Below are 21603 nucleotides of genomic sequence, written 5' to 3' on the forward strand. Positions count from 1 at the left end.
TTTTCATCACATGCAAATATCTAACTACTGGGTGATCTTAGTGGCCAGGAGTATGGCCCCCACGGCCAGTCCATTGCTCATTTAAGTACGCAGATAAGGCACATGAGAAGTGGGGAGGTGGGCAGTTCTACTGAAAGTGTATATGGTATCTTGATGCTAATGTAACATCTAATGGCAGTGGCAATTGTTGCTTCAGGAAATATAAGTAAATATGGAATTTAGATGTTCTGGGAGAATGAATGGCCCAATTAGTTGATCATTAACTAGACCATACCAAACATTGACACTAAATTAGTATTGGTAATTACATTTACTTTCTTCTGTGTATTGACTTCTGCCTAAGTGTGTTTGTTGTGAAGGTTATTGATGCCATCTCAAGTAAAATGAGCCTCGTCAATAAATAAAATGAACTTGTGCAATTGGGAGTTCATATTCAACCAGTTGCAGTAATATAGATGAATATAAGGATCATACATCTTGATAATTGAGTAGCCTTGATAATGGTTTCATCAATATTGGCATCATGATGGCCAGAACAGTCATGGTGAGTACTAGTGCTGGGAAGTGTACCCATTCCTCGTAGTGTATGAAATGTACCACCAATTGTTTAGGATTTGGAACTTTTTGGTTTGGAAAACGTCTCTGATATTACGCAGCAGCAGTTTCATTTCCATCACACTGGCTCAAGATAAATTCCATGTCAGTGTATTCTTCAGTTGTAAATAGTAAAGGCATTGCTGCAGTATGACAACAATTAAAGAAATATGCTTACTTAATTACAACTACACTGTGCTAGCAGAATTCACAGCAGTAAACATGCAATACACTGAATACGTGACCTATGCATTGTTAGTCAGCTTATTTCTATGTTGGAACTTACAAAATCATAATTTCTCAAATTTTCAGATTGACAGTGAATTCAAGAAAGATACATAATCTGAATAACATTAGTACTGGTTTTTTATTTTCTTAATTTTTTAATTTTATTTTTATCTTCAATACAACACCCTTTTTTGTATCATTGCTATTTGTAGAAAAGCAAGCATGTTTTTTACATGTAATTTCTTCATTTTCATATGTTAATTGTTAGTAATAATATCAAATTTCTGCAGTGTGGCCGGGAAGTCACCATACCCCTTAAAGTTAATGAAAAATATGAGTTAGGATTGTGTTTAGAACATATGGTATTTTTGTTGGGGTCAGTTGGCAACAGTTTTTTGCAACATCACATGCTGAGTAAAAGACAGTTGTGTTAATATGGCTGACACTAGTAGTTACAGCGTTGAGGAGCTGTTAGTGATAAATATATGGGTTCATGAACGACAACCTACAAATCAAACAGTGAAGCTAATTAGTAATATGTTTCGGCTACAATTTAATAAGTCACCACCACAAAAAGCAATCATATTGGCTTGGGAAAAATGTGTGTTTGAATTAGGCAGTGTTAAACATAAGCCGTGGAGTGGACAAAGGTTAACTTGGTTAGAAACATGTGCTGCTGTTGCAGTTTCCATTGAACAATCCCCAGTGAAATCAACTTGTAATCGGTCAGCTGAACTTTGTATACTGCGGACAACAATGCAAGATCATATTAAAAAGGACTTGAAAGTTAGGCCATTTCATCCGATGCTCATCAATGAACTGTCAGATGCAGACATGGAACATCACGCCACATCCTGCCAGGCTTATTAGAAAAATCTTCCACTGTAATAATGCATCGTGGAAAGGTGCTTTTGCTGATGAATGTCCAATCCGATATTGCAGTTTGTGTGCCAGAAGTGTTATTTTGGGCAAGAAAAAGGTTTTTGAGAAAGCGACAGAGTTGGAAAGAAATCCCATTGCACATCATGATATGGGCTGGATTGACAGCTTGTCATTTGTTTGGATCTTATTTTTTTGACAGGCCAGTGAACGCGCACAAATTTATTTAGAGAGTTGGAGGCATGAGTAATACTACAGCTTAAAGAGAAGGATCTCATGGAACAGGTATGGTTGCAGCAGGATGGAGCACCTGCACATTTTGCTCTATCAGACTGCAGATTTCTAAATGAAAGATTTCCAGGACATTGGATTGGCCACGGTACTCCAGCACCACCAGCTATGTTATCATGGCCACCACGAAGTTCTGATCTCACTACACCAGACAATTCATTATGGGGAATTATCAAGGGACATGTACCTGCACTTCACTACACCACAAGTGAAGTATGCGTGATGCTGTGAGGGACACCTTCTGTAATGTAACTCCAGAAATCCTACATCGTATATCACAGAGGAGGTGGTGGTGTGTAGAATTGTGTGTGTAACACGATGGCGTACACACAGATCCACTGGACTATTAAAAATAATGCTATGTATCAAGTTAGTAAATAAAGTAATTCATTATTATATCGCATTTTTCATTTGTAACTCGTTACAAATTTTTAGTTTTAACTTACGAAATACGATGATTTCCCAGCCACTACAGAACTAGCATTTGTTTTTTATTGGCTTACTCTAGATCAGTTTTCTAAGAATTAACATCTCTGCAAGTTATGATAATAATTTTATGCATTTATTATCATTTAACAAAGTTTTTGTAATATAAACATAAAAAGACAGGTTTTTAGACAAAAAATTATTCTGTTTTACATCTGATGTTATGAAAGCTACTGAAGATATGATTTTTATTCAATTTATCAGAATCCAGGAAACGATCAACTTTACCCCTTTGGTTCTTAGAATTTTAATATAGTTTCATTTCGCTTTTTTGCCAACTTTTTCCACTCAAGGCAAAATCTTTTGCTAGCTGTAATTTGCTAATGGAGAATTTCTCAACCCATCTTTGTGTGAACTTTTTTCATTATTTAAACTACTAGATTGTGCTGAGAAAGCACTGGTAATACTACATGAATCACATTTTATCTGTTAAAACTATTATTTTAGAAAGTTGTTTTAAACATTTTGGTATTTTGTTTCAGTACTCTTTGTGCCTTCTCATCTTTTTCCTGCTTGAAATGGCAGTGGCAATTATGGGATTTGTTTTCCCGCATACTATGCAGTCAATGCTTGAAGAGTCTTTCACTGATAAAATAATTCATACGTATCGTGATGATGCTGATCTACAGAATCTTATTGATTTTGCTCAGCAGGAGGTACAGTTTTTTAAATATCTAACATAATTTTAGGTTTTTATGATAAATTTTACTTTAATTGCAAATCATTAAATTGAAGATTACTCTTTAGAGAATTGTTTAATTAGCTTACATTACAATTATTTATTTTGTTGACTTTTATATAATAGTCACCCTCTTGATATTTCCCTTTGATCTACATGTGCTGATCCCTTGAAAGCCTACTTTATAGGGATGATGGTAAAGACTTTTTCTAGCCATCTTGACAATCTTTGTTTTAGAAAGGGCCAGTTCGTGTCCATAATCTGACATTCAGCAATTTACCCTCCTCATCACCTGGTTCAGTTTGAGCTGATCAAGGTTGGCACTGTGAGCAGAGCTGACAACAACTGCATCATTTGAGTATCCAATCAGGGATGTGCCCTCCAGCACTTCAATCCTGAGCAAGCTGTCATAAGATGCTTTCCATAGGTCGGTTCTCAAGATAGACCCCTAGGCAACCCAGCAGTAACTTTCCTCTCTACCTTCCCCTCACAGGTTTTATACCTAAGTCGTCAATCCCTGAGGTTGACCCTGATCTGAGTGATGAGCTGCTTAGGAATCTTGAACTCTGCTTCAAATGCATTCAAAATGTTGCACCATCTGGCAGTTGTTGAAGGCATTTCTGACATCCATTGTCACCAGCAGGACCAGCTACCTACACACGTGGCAAGGTGCCTGTTCCACTGCCTCCATCACCTCAGAGATGGCTTGGGTGGTAGAGTGCCCTCTCCGAAATCCATCCTGCCTGCTTGAAAGATCCCTGTGTCCAGCATGCATAATGGACTGTAAGGTGACAGTGAGTCGGGATCTTCCTTTCCTGTGTAACAGGATTCATGATCAATCTCCTGACACATCAGCTGTTAGCTGTGCAACTTGCTATCCTGGATGACCCTCACCAGCACCTTGTTTTGCAGCCTTATGTGGTGCAGAACTGTCTGCAGACTTCAGTCTGCTATGCCTACACTGCATATTCCTCCTAAGCTTCAGGCACTTCTTATACAGGGCTGTGATGTGATCTTTACCAATAGACTTGGAGTTAAGGGTTAGAGAGGTGGTTTATCTCATCCAGTTCTTCACAATATATGGCTACTTACACAAATACCTCCACATTATGGGGAGAGTTAGTGAAGTTGGAGCTGTTAGATGAAGTCTCTCTGGACAACATTGTTCAACCAATGCTGAAGAATAAGATGACTTGGGACAAGATATCGTCAAATGGGTTATAATTCATAAGAAGGAAAAGGGGTGCTTAGCAGATCTCTGTTTGGCTAGGAAGGTGGTAAAAATAGGAGGGCTGCTGTAAGGCAATATACAGCAAACCCTAGACTGAAATAATGCAAACTAAAACTGAAATAATACCAAACTGCTTAAATTTGTTAAATGATCCAAGTTTATTTAAATAAATGAGAACTATTCTACACTGGTGAATGGCAATTAAGGAATACAGATTTATTTTACTATTAAGGGTTACTGAATATATGAGGCAAATTCATTAAGGGTTGTTGACGAACCTTAATGAATTTAGGATCATTAAAAAAAAATTAACTCATGAGAAAAGTTTTAGTTTACAGCTTTAGTTTACTACATATCACTTTTTCATATAATCACCATTCAGTTATAAGCACTTTTCCTAATGCTGCACCAGTTTCTTTGACCGCTCTGTATAGAAGTTTGCCGGCTGGGAATTGAACCAGTTGACAATGGCAGTCTTGAGTTCCTCGTAGTTTTCAAACCATTGTCCACTAAGCCATGTTTTCAAATGCAAGAAGAGGAAGTAGTTGCTAGGCACACGGTCAGGACTATATGGAGGGTGGTCAGAAAGTTCCCAACGAAAATCTTGAATCTTCTTCTTGGTTAAGGCAGTGGTGTGAGGACGCACGTTGTCATGAATGAGGATTATGCTGGACGATAGTTTCCTGCATCGTTGATTTTGGATTGCATGTCTCGGTTTGGTGAGTGTTTCACAGTATACATCAGATGTAATTGTTGATCCACGTTCCTCGAAATCAACCAAAATGACACACCTTCATTGTCCCAAAACACGGTAGCCAACATTTTTTGAATCTAGTACAGAGATTGCTTAAACTTTTTCGGTTTTGGGGAACTTGAATGGGGCCACTGCATTGACTGTTGTGTAGATTCTTTGTTGGTTTAGGATATCCACGTCATGTTGCAATGACAATGTGGGAAAGCAAATCATCTCATGAGCAGTGGATGAGCAAAAATGCTCATCCACTGCACATTCTTTTCTCTTTGTGTTAGTCAGTGGGCATTTTCGGTACCACCTTGCACACAATTTGTGATATTTGAGTTTTTCTGTAACATTCATGTAGATAGAGGTGTGTCCAACATGCAGAAATTCATCAGCCAGAGCACTAATTGTCAATCATCAATCACATCCCAGTTTTCAGTTCCCTTGTTCAACCATTTCATTGGTGTGAATACTGGGCCTACTACTCAGCTCTTCATGATGAATATTTATGTGGCCATTTTTAAAGTCTCAACACCATTCTCTAACCTTTCCTTCACTCATTACTGTAGGTCACAACATTAGGCACAATTCCTGATGAATTTCAGCAGCTGAAGATCCTTCTGCACGCAAAAATCAAATCACAGCGCATACTGCACAATGGGCAGAAGAAATTATTGTCACAGACATTGTGATCTGCATTCACTGGAAGGCAATTGACGATTGAATCAAAACAACAACTGCAATGGTTTCATAATGCCCCCTGCATGCGTGAAACTGTTCATACCCGCTAATCTTATGTGTGTCTGAAAGGGAAAAAGGAAAAAAGAGAAGATGTGAAGAAGGGAAAGGTTAAATTTTGTGAAGTTCTGTAATGTTCAGTTTTTAAGGTTTTATCAAGCTTTCATTTGTGTTTATTTAATCTGTATATATATATATATACTCAAACCTAGCAATGGAAAAGTATTGCCGGGTCAGTTAATATTTAAATATAAGCCGATGGCCCTTACTCTATGAATATGCCTCTTATATTAATTTTACTCTCTCAGATATGGTGATATATGCTGCTATAGCTATAATAGAAAAGTGTATATATATATGTATATATATATATTTGTCAAAAAATTAAAAAAATTGATTATTTAAGTTTTGTACTGTAAGGAACCATTTAAAAAAAGATTTTTTAACAAAAAAAATAGATAAAATTGTAAATAATCTGCGAAAAAGATTTTTATTCTTCAAAACTTAGGTTCAAAACTTTTTTTGTCAGATGGACATTTGTGCATATGTATATGTGTTAGCCTTTTTTCTTATAAATCTGGACCCTGTTGACCAATTTTAGAAAAAAAAATGTCAAAAAAGTTGTTTTTATCAAGATCACAAATTATCAAAACATTTTGTTTGTCACCCCCTTCCTCACAAATGACTTTATATTTCTTTCATTTTTTAGATATATCTTGTTTCAGAAAAAGAATTGATGGGAGTTTTTGGCACCTATATTTCTACAACAGTAGGCCTTCAGACTGCTATAAAAACATTTACCTAACCCACTCCAATGGTCTGGTGACAAATATTTTTTTTATCTCACAAGTTACTGTTTGCATTTAAAATGTAAAAATCTTAATTCTTTGGTAGCCCTTTCTTGGTGCCTTAGTGTTTGGAGAATGCAATGTGCTCCTCTTTCCGGTGGGAGTTGCACGTGCTGGTGGTGATATAATTGTAAGAATTAGGGAAGCATGGTGGATGGTTGGTGAGATAAAATTAGGAAACTTTCTTTAGTCGGGGCGTTTTCATTACTGCATCTTGGCTGGATTCGGTCGGGTGGAGTCTCCAATGTCATTTTTAACACTGTTTTAATAACTTATTATTCTTATCAAAACTTGATTTAGAATTAGTATAACTTTGTTTAATTCTAATTTCTGATTATGTATCCAATTGTTTGCTCCCCTTACACATTGTTCATCATTTTTGTGTAAATCATTCATAGTAAAATTGGATATTAAGTTATCAGGAAAATATAAAAGTAAAGGGAAATTTTTGTATTTCTGATTAAGGTGATTGTGAACTGACTTTACCATTATTCATTCTCTTGTAGAGTCTGTATGTACTCATAGTGTCTTCCATTTTTTAGCCCCATTATTGTGATACCAAGTAAATTTATGTTTAAGTGCTCTACATATCACCTCCAAAGAAGAAACGCGAGTGTTGATTAGTTCATCATTTATAGGAGGTAGAATTTAAGAATTATACCCATCAAGAGATTGGATTTGTAGGGTTAGTTATTTGGATCAAAGCAAAATCTATAAATCAATGGATCATTTTTAAAATTGCAGGATTCTATCTACATTGAATAATGTTCAGGTGCAGCAAAATTCTGGTATGTATTTCAGTAACCCTCATAGTTGCACTTTAAACAAGTGATAGTAAGATGTTGATAATTCATGGAATTGTTTTATTAGAAATTATATTTATTATATTAAGAAATCAAATTTATCTATGTACAAATATAACACCTTTTTTTGCTGTAATAAATTTGTAACTTACTCTTACAATAGATTGTAACTTATTTTGATATTTGAATAGTTAATATATATATATATATATATATATATATATGAATAGTGGCAGAGATAATTTCAAATTAGTGAAATCAATATTGTATAAAAAATTGTACAAGAAGGAAATAACAGATACTTATTTTCATAATTTGATGTTAATCATGTGTGGCTCTGTGTCATATAATTCAAGTAATGATTTAAACGTTTTTTTTTATCATTCAGTTTTTGATAATTTGTTCATTATATATTGTTAGTTTTTCCTGTTAGCATAAAAAAATTGATATTTCCTTTCTCATTGATAAGGAAACACAATGTGAATTAATAATTGTATTGTCTGGCATTGTTTTAGCCTTGTTCATATCTTCCTAGTATGGTTAAAATTGCAACATAATTTTACTTACATGTTCATAAAATACAAAGGTCATGTAACAATAAATAACTAAAGAAAGGAAACTGTTAACTGTAACATAAGACTGTTAAAATCTTCACTTCTATTTTTAACTGTTAAAACACATGTATGAATTTTATTTGTAAAAATTTACTCTATTAGTACTTATTTGATTAGATTCTTCCCAGGTGCCAAAAATTCATAGGTTAATAGTATTCAAATGTTATTTTTAATTATATAAATTTTTTAAAGCAATATGACTGACTACTGATTTGCAGTATTAAAGTTTAATTTTGTAACATTTGATTTTTTCCCTTTTGTTAATTTGTGCATAATACATTGAACATTTTAATTCTATGCAAAACAGTAATTAAACATGTTAAAATATCAACAAATTTTCATAACCTATTCTACTTATGAAAATAATGGAAAAAGTACATATAAACATATGATCTAAAATGCTTTGTTTGCAAGTTATGGCTAGTAAAAGATTTTGCTTGGATTTCAGCTACCGTGATGAAATGAGATCGTACTAAAATTTTTAGGATGTTAAAGGAGCAGAATTAGTGATTTTGTTTGGTTTTGACTTAAAAAATTGATTAAAATATGTCCCAGAACCATATTTGCAGCAGTTTTTAAAAAATCTGCAGTGAAAAACAATTGGGTAAAAAACCCTGTTTTTTATGTTTGATATACAATAACTTTACTAAATGGGTAAAACTCATAAAATTTTAATATAAAACTTGTAGAGAATTTAATTCTGAACAAAATTGTTTAAGGTAAACAATTGGATGCGCTTGAATAGCGCTAAAGAAACATCTTCAAACAGCGTTGGCAATTCCTGAAAAAAATGCAAGTAGAGCTCATCATTTAAGTAGCAAAGTAATACGAACAGTCCAAACAGCTGATTGTGAAGAAGTTTGCACCATACATTGATGCTAAATCTGTGATGAAAGTTGCTTCCACCATTTTATTAGTATTTACTTCTGCCCATATATGCTCACTGCAATGATGCCATCTTGAATGAAATTTGCCTATCAGTAAAGAAAACATATTTGTATAGTTGTTGATTTGTATTCCACTAGTTGCAAAACTCCAAGTAAAGTGGACCAACTCCTGGGTGTAGATGTTGAACTGCCTGTTTATGAAAAGGATAAAACTTTTTTTATTGAGTCCTCTAAACCATCGAATACGTAACTCCAATTTGCTTAGAAAGATGTGTACCGATGCCTGGACTGCACTGAACTGCATTGATAATAATTTCATCAGTAACAGCATTATGTTAAACAGATCATAGCTGGTATAAATGCTAGGTAGTGAACTTGTTTCCCGAAGATTGCAAAATGTCACGCTAATTATTTTGGGATCTGGAATCCTGCGATTCATAAAACTTATTTCATAATTTACTGCAGCAGCTGTAGCATTACCATTACACATACCCAAATTGAATACTATATCAGTCTATTCCTCTGTTGTAAATAACTATGCAATTACTTCAATGGCAAACTAATCTTGTTCAAACTAAAATTCGCCGAAAAATTTCGCTAAAGACAACAAAATTCACAGTACCGGAGATACTTAATATACCGTATAGAATGATTTAAATACTTAAACAATATTGCACATTGTTAATCAGCTTTTGTTATTTTATTGCAAACTTTGAAATAATAATTTTTCAAATAATTATTATATTTCTGTCATTAATAAAAAAATTATTATCAAAGTAATTTTTATTTATTTAGTTTTATTTTACAATTTTGTAATTCCCAGTTTCTTTTAAGTTTCCTAACAGCAATTTTTAACTTTTACAAATTTTTCTAATCACCAAAAAGGAATTTGGTTTTTGTTTACATTAAATAAGTACTTTTCTGACAAATGTAGTGATGTATTATTTCTATATAAAATTCAAGTTTTTGTAACTTTGTTTTATTCAACTTATCTTATACCATTTTCTTCAGAATTAAATTCTTTTTAAATTTTGTTTAAAAGTTTTATGTGTTTTACCCAATTAACAAAGTTCTGGTACCTATTTTATTTGTAGACGTCAAAAGCCATAAGAAATCACCAATTCTCTCTCTTAATTAACATTCTAAAAATTTCAGTACGACCTCATTTCACCAGGGTAGCTGAAATCCGAGTGAAATCTTTTACTTGCTATAACCTGCAAATGAAGGATTTTAGGAGATCTGAACTTTTACCATTATTTTCATGAGTAAACTAGTTTATGAAAGTCCCATCTTTGTTACACTCTGTGTAGGTTTTAGAAATAATTAATTACATATTCTAAATATGCTTTTATAGCAACTTTTTTTACTTTTAAATGTATAAAAATTATTAATATATACTGTTTCACTTTATATATTGATAAAAAATATGAGCTAATGCCAAAATTTAACATTTCAGTAACATTAGCAGCCAGAAATATTAAAATATAGCTTTACTATTAATCAAATATTCTTTCAAAAGTGTTTTTAAATATAAATTGATTTGTTGATAATTTTTTGATGTATGGCTTCAGTACATGGATTACAGGGAAAAAGTAATGCTGAAATGGCACTAATCTTGTGATGTAAAAGCTGCTTTTTCTGATGCAGAACCACTTAGGCTCTCATGTAAAGGGTTAGATTATGGTTTTAGAAGAAATTAATTCATTAATATAAATATAAGTGTTTGATTTTATTTCTAATTTTAAAAAAAAATTATTGAATTGGAAACTTCAAGTTTAATAAAAAAAAACGTAATTAATTTTTTGAAGTGAATTAATTCACAAGAATTACTGCAATTTTACAACACTTATGCTAATATTTTTAAGTATTATATAATATTTTTAATTGTTTGATTAAAAGTGAAATTAAAGTTTCTAACTTTGTTATAGGTCATGGTAATTTAAGTAATAATTAGCCTTCCCCGATGTAACTAAACCAATCTTTTTTCCAAAAAAAAAACCATAAAATAAAATAAAAGTAAAATATTTTTACTTTTCTTTTTCTGTTTAGCCTCTGGAACCAACGTAAGGTATTACTAAAGAGGATGAATGAGAATGATATGTATGAATGTAAATGAAATGTAGTCTTGTACAGTCTCAGGTCGACCATTTCTGAGAGGAGATATGTAGTTAACTGAGAAACCCGACCACCAATGAACACCACTATCCACAATCTAGTATTCAAATCCGTATAAAAGTAACTGCCTTTACTAGGATTTGAATGATAACTCTCGATTTCAAATTCGGTTTTTGCAATGATGAGTTCACCATTAGACTAACCTGGTGGGTTTGCAGAAATATACTGTGGCTCCCTTTTGTACCAAATTAAAGTTCTGTAGACCAAATATATTTTTCTCTGTTTTGTGAACACAAAAGACATATGAAACAAAATATATATATATATATATATATATTAGTTTTTTTAAGAAACAAGGTGTGTTGTATTTTTGCCAATGAATTTATAGATTCATAGTAATGAAAAAAATTTAGGGTGTCTTATCATTCCCCAGTAACACTTTTGTTTACAAAGTCAATTTCATTCTATTACTGAGGATTTTGTTTTCAAATTAAATTAAAACTAAACCATATTCTTTTTGGCTGCTTTAAACCTATCACGATTTTATACTAGTGTGAAACGACAAAAAAAAAAGTTTCCTATTTACTGATCTAAAACTAACCTCCTTTTCACTAACTGCCTAATTAACTAATTTTCATTGTCTTGGCCCAATTTTAAAGATTTTAGAGTATTCTATCAACCATTTTTTAAGTAAGGAATAGGTTTTATGAAAGAACTGGTTTTAATTCTGGTGTTAGCATCTCAGTCTTTCATCCAGAAGGTCCCTGGGTTCAAATTCTGGTCAGCTGTGGCATTCTTCATTATAACATTTCTCTCCAATATTTTTACGCATAAATTGTGGGCCTATATTTTATTTTTTAATTTTGGGCTTAGGTTGAATAATCATCAACCTAAAAAAAAAATGTTTCTCTATTAAAAGTATATTGTATCTTTTTTTGTACAACTTGACCGACCTGACACAAAATATTTAATCACTTTTATTAAAGATCAGTTCCTCTGTAACGTATTCAATATTTTTCATCATTATGTAGATTTTCTTTTGACAGTTAATCTACATAAATATACTAATATTTTCATTTTTAATTATTTTGGATTTAAATAAAAATTACTTTAACAAAAATCACTAATAACAAGAGAAATTTAAGTTGGAAAATGCCTAAATCTTTGCAAAGACAATTAGGGAAATATTATTGATAGGTAATTGAATATATTTTTAGAGTTTTTGTTTGTTGATTTTATTAGTTAGGTTATAGCGTTAAGTAGCCACAAAAGTGTAATTTTCTTTCCTTACCATTTTGAAGACAGAAGTTGCAAGAGGTTTAAAAATATCATTATTTAAAAATTATTTAAATTATCAAAAGCTGAAAAACTTAAACCACGTAAAAAAAGTGGTACACTTACAGTAACTTATACTGAAACATGGCTTTGTTAGGGGGCTGGATTCTTTTTTTATATAATTTTTTTTTTTTATTAATAACTTTTCTTTTTTTATTAATTATATTGTAGTAGAAAATAAAAAAATAGTTTACCGATGATAATAGAAATGCTGTTTAAACACAGTATAGAAATACTTTCCAAAATTATAATCGGTCAAAATTGTAATCAGAAAATTCAGTTTACAACATATTATTTATGATAAATATGCATATGCTCAATAATATTTTTACACAATCACATAAATTTAAGTTAATGAAATATGGAAAAACAATACAAAAACAATATTTTTTTTTTTTTAATAGAACTGCTTTTATGTACTTCTTGCTATCAGGAGCTCAACACTTATGTATTGTTGCTGTTTACTGGTTTTACCTTTTTTTTAATGAAACTGCCTCATCAGTCAACCTCCATACTTCTGCTAGTGAATTTGATGATAATTATAGAATCCATTTTTTATTTTATTGCCATAGGTAGTCTGTCATGACTGTTCTTTCAAGATTTGTTTTTCATAAAGTTCACTGACCAACTTCTTCAAGTAGGACCTGCTTGGACTTCTAAAAACAGACTTTTCATGCAGTTTACAGTATCCACCTAATGTAACAGTATACAAACTTATTATGAAGACACCAAAATCAAATGCTTGACATGCACAAATTTAATAGAAAAAACTGGTCTACTTAATATAAAAGTAAAAAGGGTATTACTTACTTCATTATTTTGGCCAGAGTTATTTGGTTCTTTAGGTTTAAACTGAGTGGGATGAAAGTAAAATAATTATCTATATTAATGTTTCTGCCAGACATTTTAGTAAGTTTTATAAAACTCCTCACAACCACACTCAAGGTGGGATTGTCTTAAGAAAGAGCCATTCTCAGCTTCCAACATAAACTTCTGTTTTAAAGTATATAACATTTGAATTGCTGCTAATGAAAAGTTTTTAATTTTGTACTTTGGGGACAATTTAATTTGTCAGGGTCCCAAAAACCAGCTAACTTTAGTTTTTTTAACTGTTAAAAATGATTTTGTCAAGTAGTAGTTTTTATACCTTGAATTAAAATCATTGAATAGTTTCTGTATGCAAATAATTTTCACAAAACCTCAATACTTTGGTTACGTTGGGTTATTTTCTTTTCAGAAAATAACCAAACATTTTTAATTATGCGCCAACGGAGGTATTTAGTGTCATGTAGTTGGCAGCATTGTGTTCTGCATAACCTCCTCTATAAGCAAATGATCTTGAATTGTTGATATCTCTTTTAGTTTTTATGTTATTTGAGTGCAACATGTTTTAAGTGTTAGTAGTAATTTTTGTAATGTGCAATTTTCAGGAGTAATGATACAACGTAAACTATTGCATGAAACTGGTGAAAACTTTCACAGAAACGTTTCAACTTTTGAAACAAGCTTATGGAGATGATGCTCTGGGTCGTATGTAATGTTACAAATGGTTTTCATAATTTAAAAGTGGTCATCAGCCAATTGACGATGACCATCGACCAGGAAGGCCTTCGACTGATGATATCCACATTCAGCAAATCAATGATCTGGTGCATGCAAATTGCTGATTTGACAGTCAGAGAACTTGTAGAAGAGATTAGATCTTAATTGGATCATGCCATGACATTTTGACTGAAAAATTGAACATGTACCAAGTTGTAGCAAAGCTTATTTCTCACTTGATGACCAAACAGCAGAAAGAACATAGAGTGGATATTTATCAGCAATTTCTTGAATAAGCCAATGATGATGAAACATTCATGGAAAGATCATAATGGAAGATGAAAGCTGGATTTACTGTATGACATTGAGACGTGAAGATCCTTTGACAAGGATCTTCACGTCCCAAGAAAGCCCGTAGTTTTGATCCAATATCAAAGTGATACTCTTTTTCTTTTTTGTTTTGATGGAATTGTGCATTTTGAATTCTTGTCTCAAGGTGAAACAGTGAATTGTATGTACTATGAAGGTGTTTTACAGTAGTTACGTGAAAAAATCTGCAAAAAGAGACCAGAGTTGTGGTAAAACAACTCGTGGTTCCTTCACCATGACAATCCACTCACACACTCAGCTTTGTCAATTTATCAGTTTTGTGCCAAAAATCAAGATGACTGTCCTCTCTCAGCTTCTCTATTCGCCAGATTTGGCTCCTTGTGATTTTTTTTCTTATTTCTGAAATTAAAATCAGCAAATTTGTCACTAACTTCCACAAATGAAGCGTCCATTTCAAATGAAGCTATCCAGGACTGCTTTGCGAAGTGGAAACACTCTGATGAAAGTGTGTGAATAGGGGAGGGGAGTATTTTGAAAGGGATAAGAACCAATAATCTGTAAAATTAATAATAAACATTAAAAAAATAAAGTTCTGTTATTTTCTGAACATACCGCGTACTAGATTTATTGTATCCAGATCAGCAAACCGTATGAGAAGACAGAAATGTTGCAATGATGTAGTCAGTGGAATTGTTCAGTCCCTGTACCATCAGTATTGTAGAGTTATATACTGCTAAGATGTGATCAAAGCTAGGCTTTCTCTTTTGTTAACATTGCATATTGCAGACTCATTGAAAGCCTGCAATAATATCACTTCAAATATTGACTATGTTATAGTTACTATAACATGCTATTTTCTCAGCAGAAGTCAGTACTGCTTTTCTGTAACAGTGTTAGTAATAAGTTGCAGCCCATTGAAAACTGCAATGCAATATTCTGTTCTGTCACTATGCCTGTTTGTGTCAACAAATTTAAAAGTATGTGTAAATTTAAAAGTAAACAAATTTAAAGTATGTAGGTATGCTTTTTGCCTTCCTTTTATTCTTGGAGTTGAATCATTGAGGATGTGTTAGCACTTTCAATGTGGGTGAAAAGTTATAAAATTGAAATGATTGATTATTACTGAAATTATTATTGTTGTAAATAGTTAACCTACTTAAATTGAAAAATTAAGTTTTTTCTAAATTTGTTTTTATTTGTATTTTTTTTTTTATAAAAAAATACAATGTTTTATTTACAAGTTTTATTTCATTTTGTTTTTACAGTTCCGATGCTGTGGACTTAGTTCAGAAGGATATATGGACTGGTCAAAAAATGAATACTTCAACTGCAGTTCTCCTAGTGTTGAGAGATGTGGTGTACCATTTTCTTGTTGTATAAATGCCACAGACATAACGGTTGGTTGTTTTATATTGATATAATTTTAAGCTAATTACTTATACTTTACTTTAGAAACATAATTTTTTAATTTAATTTTAATTAATTTGGGAATTCAATTTCAGATTTTAAGCTGAGATTTATAACTTATGAAGAAAATTTGATCAAACTTGGCTGAATCCATTTGTATGAGTCTAAAATAAATGAAAGTTTTAATACAGATAAAAGAGTGAAATAAAGTTATTAAAAGGAATAGGGTAAATATAATCGGCATAGGACTTTAATTACTAGAGAGAGAATAAAAAAGAAAGTTTTAATTTGGGTAAAATTTTTAATTTAGTTAATTTACATTCAATGAAAGTAGATTACATTCCTTTAAACTTTGCATCAGAGTGATAATGTCTCTTGTGAAAGGTTTTGCATCCGAATCCTGGTTAGACGTGAATTCTTTTTTTTACATAACTAATCTATTGTAAGCATCTGTATTTATGTATTGACCTGTTAAAGAAAATAAATAAGTGGATCTATAATTCTTACCATAGTACTCATATTAATATAACAGTGTTTGATATTTACATGTGGTTTGTATAGGTTGAGTTAATTTTTATTTGTATTTTATTGAAACTGACTGGTTTTAGTCATGTTTGATAAAGTTCTTTAAAGCCTACTGAGGTCTAAAAGGTCATTTGCTTGTACAATCTTAAGTTAAAATTATCACAATTTAGATTATACAAAATTTAATTGTTTAGTAGCTTTTATTAAAAAAAAAAAAAAAAAACTTTGTATGTAATTAGGTCAGAATTAATAATAATAATAATAATGATGATGATGTAGCTTGTAAAAGTTGCTCCAAAAAGTCTTCTGTGGAACAATTTTGGGTTTAGTTTACAAATAACTCGATATATTTCATGAATATTCAACAAATTAAATATTACTTTTTATTTATTAAGCCTGATGATTTTTTTTTGTTTTTGTTTAAATAGCTCATTTCTTTTATTTTTCATTTCTTTCCTCTACTGTGTTTTGTATGGCTCGTAGGAATTATAGGTCACCTTTCCCTCAGTCTGGCTGTCTAAGTGTATGCCTGCACAGCAGTGTAATTCCTCTTCCTATCTGTTTCAGTTGACTTATCAGTTTTTATTAATTTTCCCTATCTTAATATGGGTTGACCATTGTTTCTAGTATCCTATTATTTTATCTATTAGTTCTATTTCTTTGTTTTACTTTTCCTCCTATGTCTACTTAAATATTTTTCTACATAACTTTTGACAGGATAAATTACCCATATTTTTTTTTTAATTGCCATTGTCTATTTATAAAGTTAATGAATATCTTATGAGAATGCCTTATATCCTAATATCTGAATATATATTCAGATATATATTCTAATATATTCAGATATCTTATATCTGAATATCTTAATGAATGCCTTATGAGTATCTTTTTTTTGGTCTTATAAAAAATGCTCATACTTGATTTTGGTATTTATTATTTTTTTTAGTAGTTCATTATGATTTTGTGGAGTGCATAGTTACACCACACACCCAATAATGCTAAGATTGTAGCAGCTGAGAAGCTTGCATTCTTTTACTTTTCTGTTGCAAAACATCATAAGTATTTATACACTGAACAGTTTGAAATCTGTTCCTCTATTTTAAACAATATTTATCTCCTTGTCTTCTGCATCTCACCATTTTGTTTAAATCTTAGTTTATTAAAAACTTCTATTAATTATTTAATCTTTAAGCCGTCCTATTTGAATCATGAGACCTTGCTGATGGTGAAGGGGCTTGTGCTCAGTGACACAGATTAGCTGGACTAAAGGTGCAACCATATTGGAGAGATATCTGTTGAGAGCCAGACTAAGGAATGATTCCTGAAAGAGGGCAGCAGCTCTTTCAGTAGTTAAGGTTATAAGTCTTTCTTTTTCCTGTTTAGCCTCCGGTAACTACCGTTTAGATAATTCTTCAGAGGATGAATGAGGATGATATGTATGAGTGTAAATGAAGTGTTAGTCTTGTACATTCTCAGTTTGACCATTCCTGAGATGTGTGGTTAATTGAAACCCAACCACCAAAGAACACCGGTATCCAGGTCATAAGTCAGGAGGACTTAAGCGGCCATATCAGCATCACTCAATCTTCTGGATACTGCTCAGCAATAGAAAACTAGGCTGTTTTTTTCCAAGAAAATGTAGCTGTCTGCATTTTCATGTAACAAAGATGGAGGCACCTTCCTTGGTAAAATATTCCGGATATAAACTGGTCTCCTATTTGGATCTCCGGATGGGGACTACTAAGGAAGGGGTCACCAGAAAATTAAAAAATAACATTCTAGAGTCTGAACGTGGAATGTTGGAAGTCTAAAAAAAATTGGTAGGATAGAAAATCTAAAGAGGGAAGTGGATAGGTTAAATGTAGATTTAGTAGGAATTAGCGAGGTTCAGTGGGAAGAGGAAAACAACTTTTGGTCAAGTGGTTTTAGAATAATTAACTCAGCTTCAAATAAAGGACAGGCATGAGTATGTTTTGTAATGAACAGGAAGATAGGGAAGAGAGTAGAGTATTTCAAAAAGCTTAGCGATAGAATCATTGTAATAAGGAAAAAATCAAAACCTAAGCAGACACTGATTGTTAATGTCTACATGCCTACAAGTGCCCATGATGATGGTGAGGTAGAGTGTGTATACAAAGAAATTGAACGTAAGTAAACATATAAAAGAGGATGAAAATTTAATAATAGTTGGAAGTTGGAACGAAAGCATTGGAAAATGGAAGGAAGGAAATATTGTGTGTGAATACGGGCTGGGCAAAAGGAATGAAAAAGGATCAACTTATTGAATTTTGCACAAAGTATAATTTAGTAATTGCCAACACTCAGTTTAAAAATCATAATAGAAGAATATATACATGGAAAAAGTCTGTTGATACTGCAAGGTATCTGATAGACTATATTGTGGCTAAACAATGATTTAGAAATGAACTCCTCAACTGCAAAGCATATCCTGGAGCAGACATTGATAGCGACAATAATTTAGTGATAATGAAATGTAGATTGGGGTTTAAAAACCTAAAGAAGTGTCAGATGAATCGGAATTTAGAGAAGCATGAGGAAGAGGAGATAAAGAAGATTTTTGAGGAGGACATTGCAAGAGGTCTGAGTAAAAACGATAAGGTAGAAGATGTAGAAGAAGAATGGGAGAATGTAAAAATGGAAATTCTTTAATCAGCAGATGCGAACTTAGGTGGGACAAAGAAAACTAGTAGGAAACCTTGGATATACGAGGGTGTATTGCAGTTGATTGATGAATGTAGAAAGTATAAGAATGGTAGTGATGAAGAAGATAAAAGGAACTATCGACAATTAAGAAATACTGTAAACAGGAAGTGCAAATTAGCGAAAGAAGAGTGGATTAAAGAAAAGTGTTCAAAGTGGAAAGAGAAATGATCATTGGTAAAATAGATGAGCATTATTAATGTGTTAAATAAAGATGGTACACCGATTTATAATATGAAAGAAAGTGGGTGGGTGGAGTGTATTGAAGAGTTATATGGAGGAAATGAATTAGAAACTGGTGATGTAGAGGAATGAAGAGGAAGTTGAAGAGGATGAAAAGGGAGATATAATACTGAGATCTGAATTTAATAGAGCATTAAAAGATTTCAATGGCAGAAAGGCTCCTGGGATAGACAGGATATCTGCAGAATTACTGTGCAGTGCAGGTGAGGAAGCAATAGATAGATTATACAGACTGGTGTGTAATATTTATGAAAAAATTGTTATAGTCATAATACCAAAGAAAGCAGGAGCAGATAAATGTGAAGAATGCAGAACAATTAGCTTAACTACTCGCACATGAAAAATCTTAATGAAGTGTGGAGAAGACCAATTTGGTCTCAGAAAAGGTATGTAGACAAGGGAAGCAATTTTAGCACTTTTATAGATTAATAGTAGAAGATTAAAGATAAAAAAACCAACCTACATAGTGTTTATAAACGTAGAAAAAAAATTTGATAACGATGGCTGGAATAAAATGTTCAGCATTTAAAAAAATTTAGGGTTCAAGTATAGAAATAGAAGAACAATTGCTAACATTTACATGAACCAAACTGCAACAGTACTAATCGAAGAACATAAGAAAGAAGCTGTGATAAAAAGTGGAGTCCGACGGATGTTCCCTATCCCCATTACTTTTTAATCTTTATATAGAACTTGCAGTTCAATGATGTGCAATGATTTTAAAGAACAATTTAGATCTGGAGTAACATGCTAGGTGAAAAGATAAAGATACTACAATTTGCTGATGATAGTAATTCTAGCTGAGAGTAAAAATGATTTAGAAGAAACAATGAGTGGCATGGATCAAATCCTACACAAAAACTACCACATGAAAATAAGCAAGAACAAAACTTCATTTTGGTTTGAACAAAATTTGGGGAACTTGATTGGCACCACTACATTGATTGTTGTTTTGATTTCGCATTGGTGTAGGATATCCATATCTCGTCGCCTGTAACAATGTGGGAAAACAAATCATCTCCATATTGTTGATAGTGATCCAAAAATGCTAGTCCACTGCATATTCTTTGCTCTTTGTGTTGGTTGGAGAGCATTTTCATTACCCACCTTGCACAGAATTTGTGGTATTCGAGTTTTTCTGTGACAATTGTGCAGGCAGAGGTGCATCCAACATGTGGAAATTCATCAGCCAGAGCAATTAACTTAATCGTCGATGACATCGCAGTTGTCGGTTCACTTGTTCAACTATTTTGTTGCTCTGAATACTGGGGCGGCCACTCTGCTCTTCTTCGTGCACATTTGTGAGGCCATTTTTAAAGTCTCGACACTGTTGTCTAACCTTTCTTTACTCATTATTGTTGGTCCACACACTGGGTTTAACTCCTGATGAATTTCGGCATCTGAAGATCATTTTACTCACAAAAATTCACAGCAGGCACTTCACAACTGGCAGGAGAAACGATTGTTGCGGACATTGCGATCTGCATTCACCAGCAGGCAAAAGACTACTGAATTAAAACAACTGTGGCTTTGTAGATAGCTGATAAGACTGCCATGCTTGCGTGAAATATTAGAATATAAGTCGATGGCCCTTACTTTATGAATATGCCTCATAAATTTTATTGATCATGATAATATTTAAATGAATAAGAAGTGGTTTTAATTATGTACTATAATGATTCCTCCTACTCTATGTAGTTATTTCCATTACATTTCTTTTTTGTTTTTAATCAGATTTTGCTTTGTTTGCTTACTGCCAATGATCTACTTTGTGTGATGGAATTGGAGCAAAGTAGATTTTATATTATACTTCATTAGATATATGTCATACCATATTTCATATTATGTATGCATTTCTTTCTTACTCCTGCACAGAACACAACATCAATATAAGTTGCCATGTTGAATACTATACTTTTGAATTTTCTTTTGCTCCTTTCATCTTCAGGCTGTCCCACCAACATTCTTTTCCTCAGGATCCTTGTTTGCCCTTTCCTTGTTGATTCCATTCTATCATAATTTCTTCTCAGGGTATACCTGATCAACCATCACCTTTGTTTTCTAATTTGAATTTCCATAGGTTTTTACTTAAGGGCAAGTAGCTCTTCATTTGTCATCCTATTATTCTCTCTTACATGCAACAATCTGTGGAAGCATGTATTAACAAATTGGTATTATGTTAAACATTTTTTATTAAAAACACATTCTCTGTTGTAGTATTACACTAAAATTATAATTATTTAACTATATTTTTAATTTTAATTTGTTTCAGAGTGGCTTAGTAAATATAATGTGTGGTTATGGAGCCCAAGAGCTTTCAGTAAGTAAGAAGTTCTGTATGTGCTGTTACAGATTTTTTTCTCATAGC

General features: G+C 32.3%; 1 protein-coding gene across 2 annotated transcripts in view; it reads left to right on the top strand.

Moving 5' to 3' along the window:
* Positions 1 to 21603, top strand: part of LOC142328616 (tetraspanin-33-like) — a 76853-nt gene that overhangs the window by 37064 nt on the left and 18186 nt on the right. For both annotated transcript variants that reach the window (XM_075372453.1, XM_075372443.1), the window contains exons 3-5: positions 2961 to 3134; positions 15605 to 15736; positions 21508 to 21555. In XM_075372453.1, coding sequence (XP_075228568.1) covers positions 2961 to 3134; positions 15605 to 15736; positions 21508 to 21555 — 354 coding nt within the window. The remainder of the gene's footprint in view (positions 1 to 2960; positions 3135 to 15604; positions 15737 to 21507; positions 21556 to 21603) is intronic.

Source organism: Lycorma delicatula, chromosome 1 (genome assembly GCF_047948215.1).
Source record: "Lycorma delicatula isolate Av1 chromosome 1, ASM4794821v1, whole genome shotgun sequence".
Taxonomy (NCBI): domain Eukaryota; kingdom Metazoa; phylum Arthropoda; class Insecta; order Hemiptera; family Fulgoridae; genus Lycorma; species Lycorma delicatula.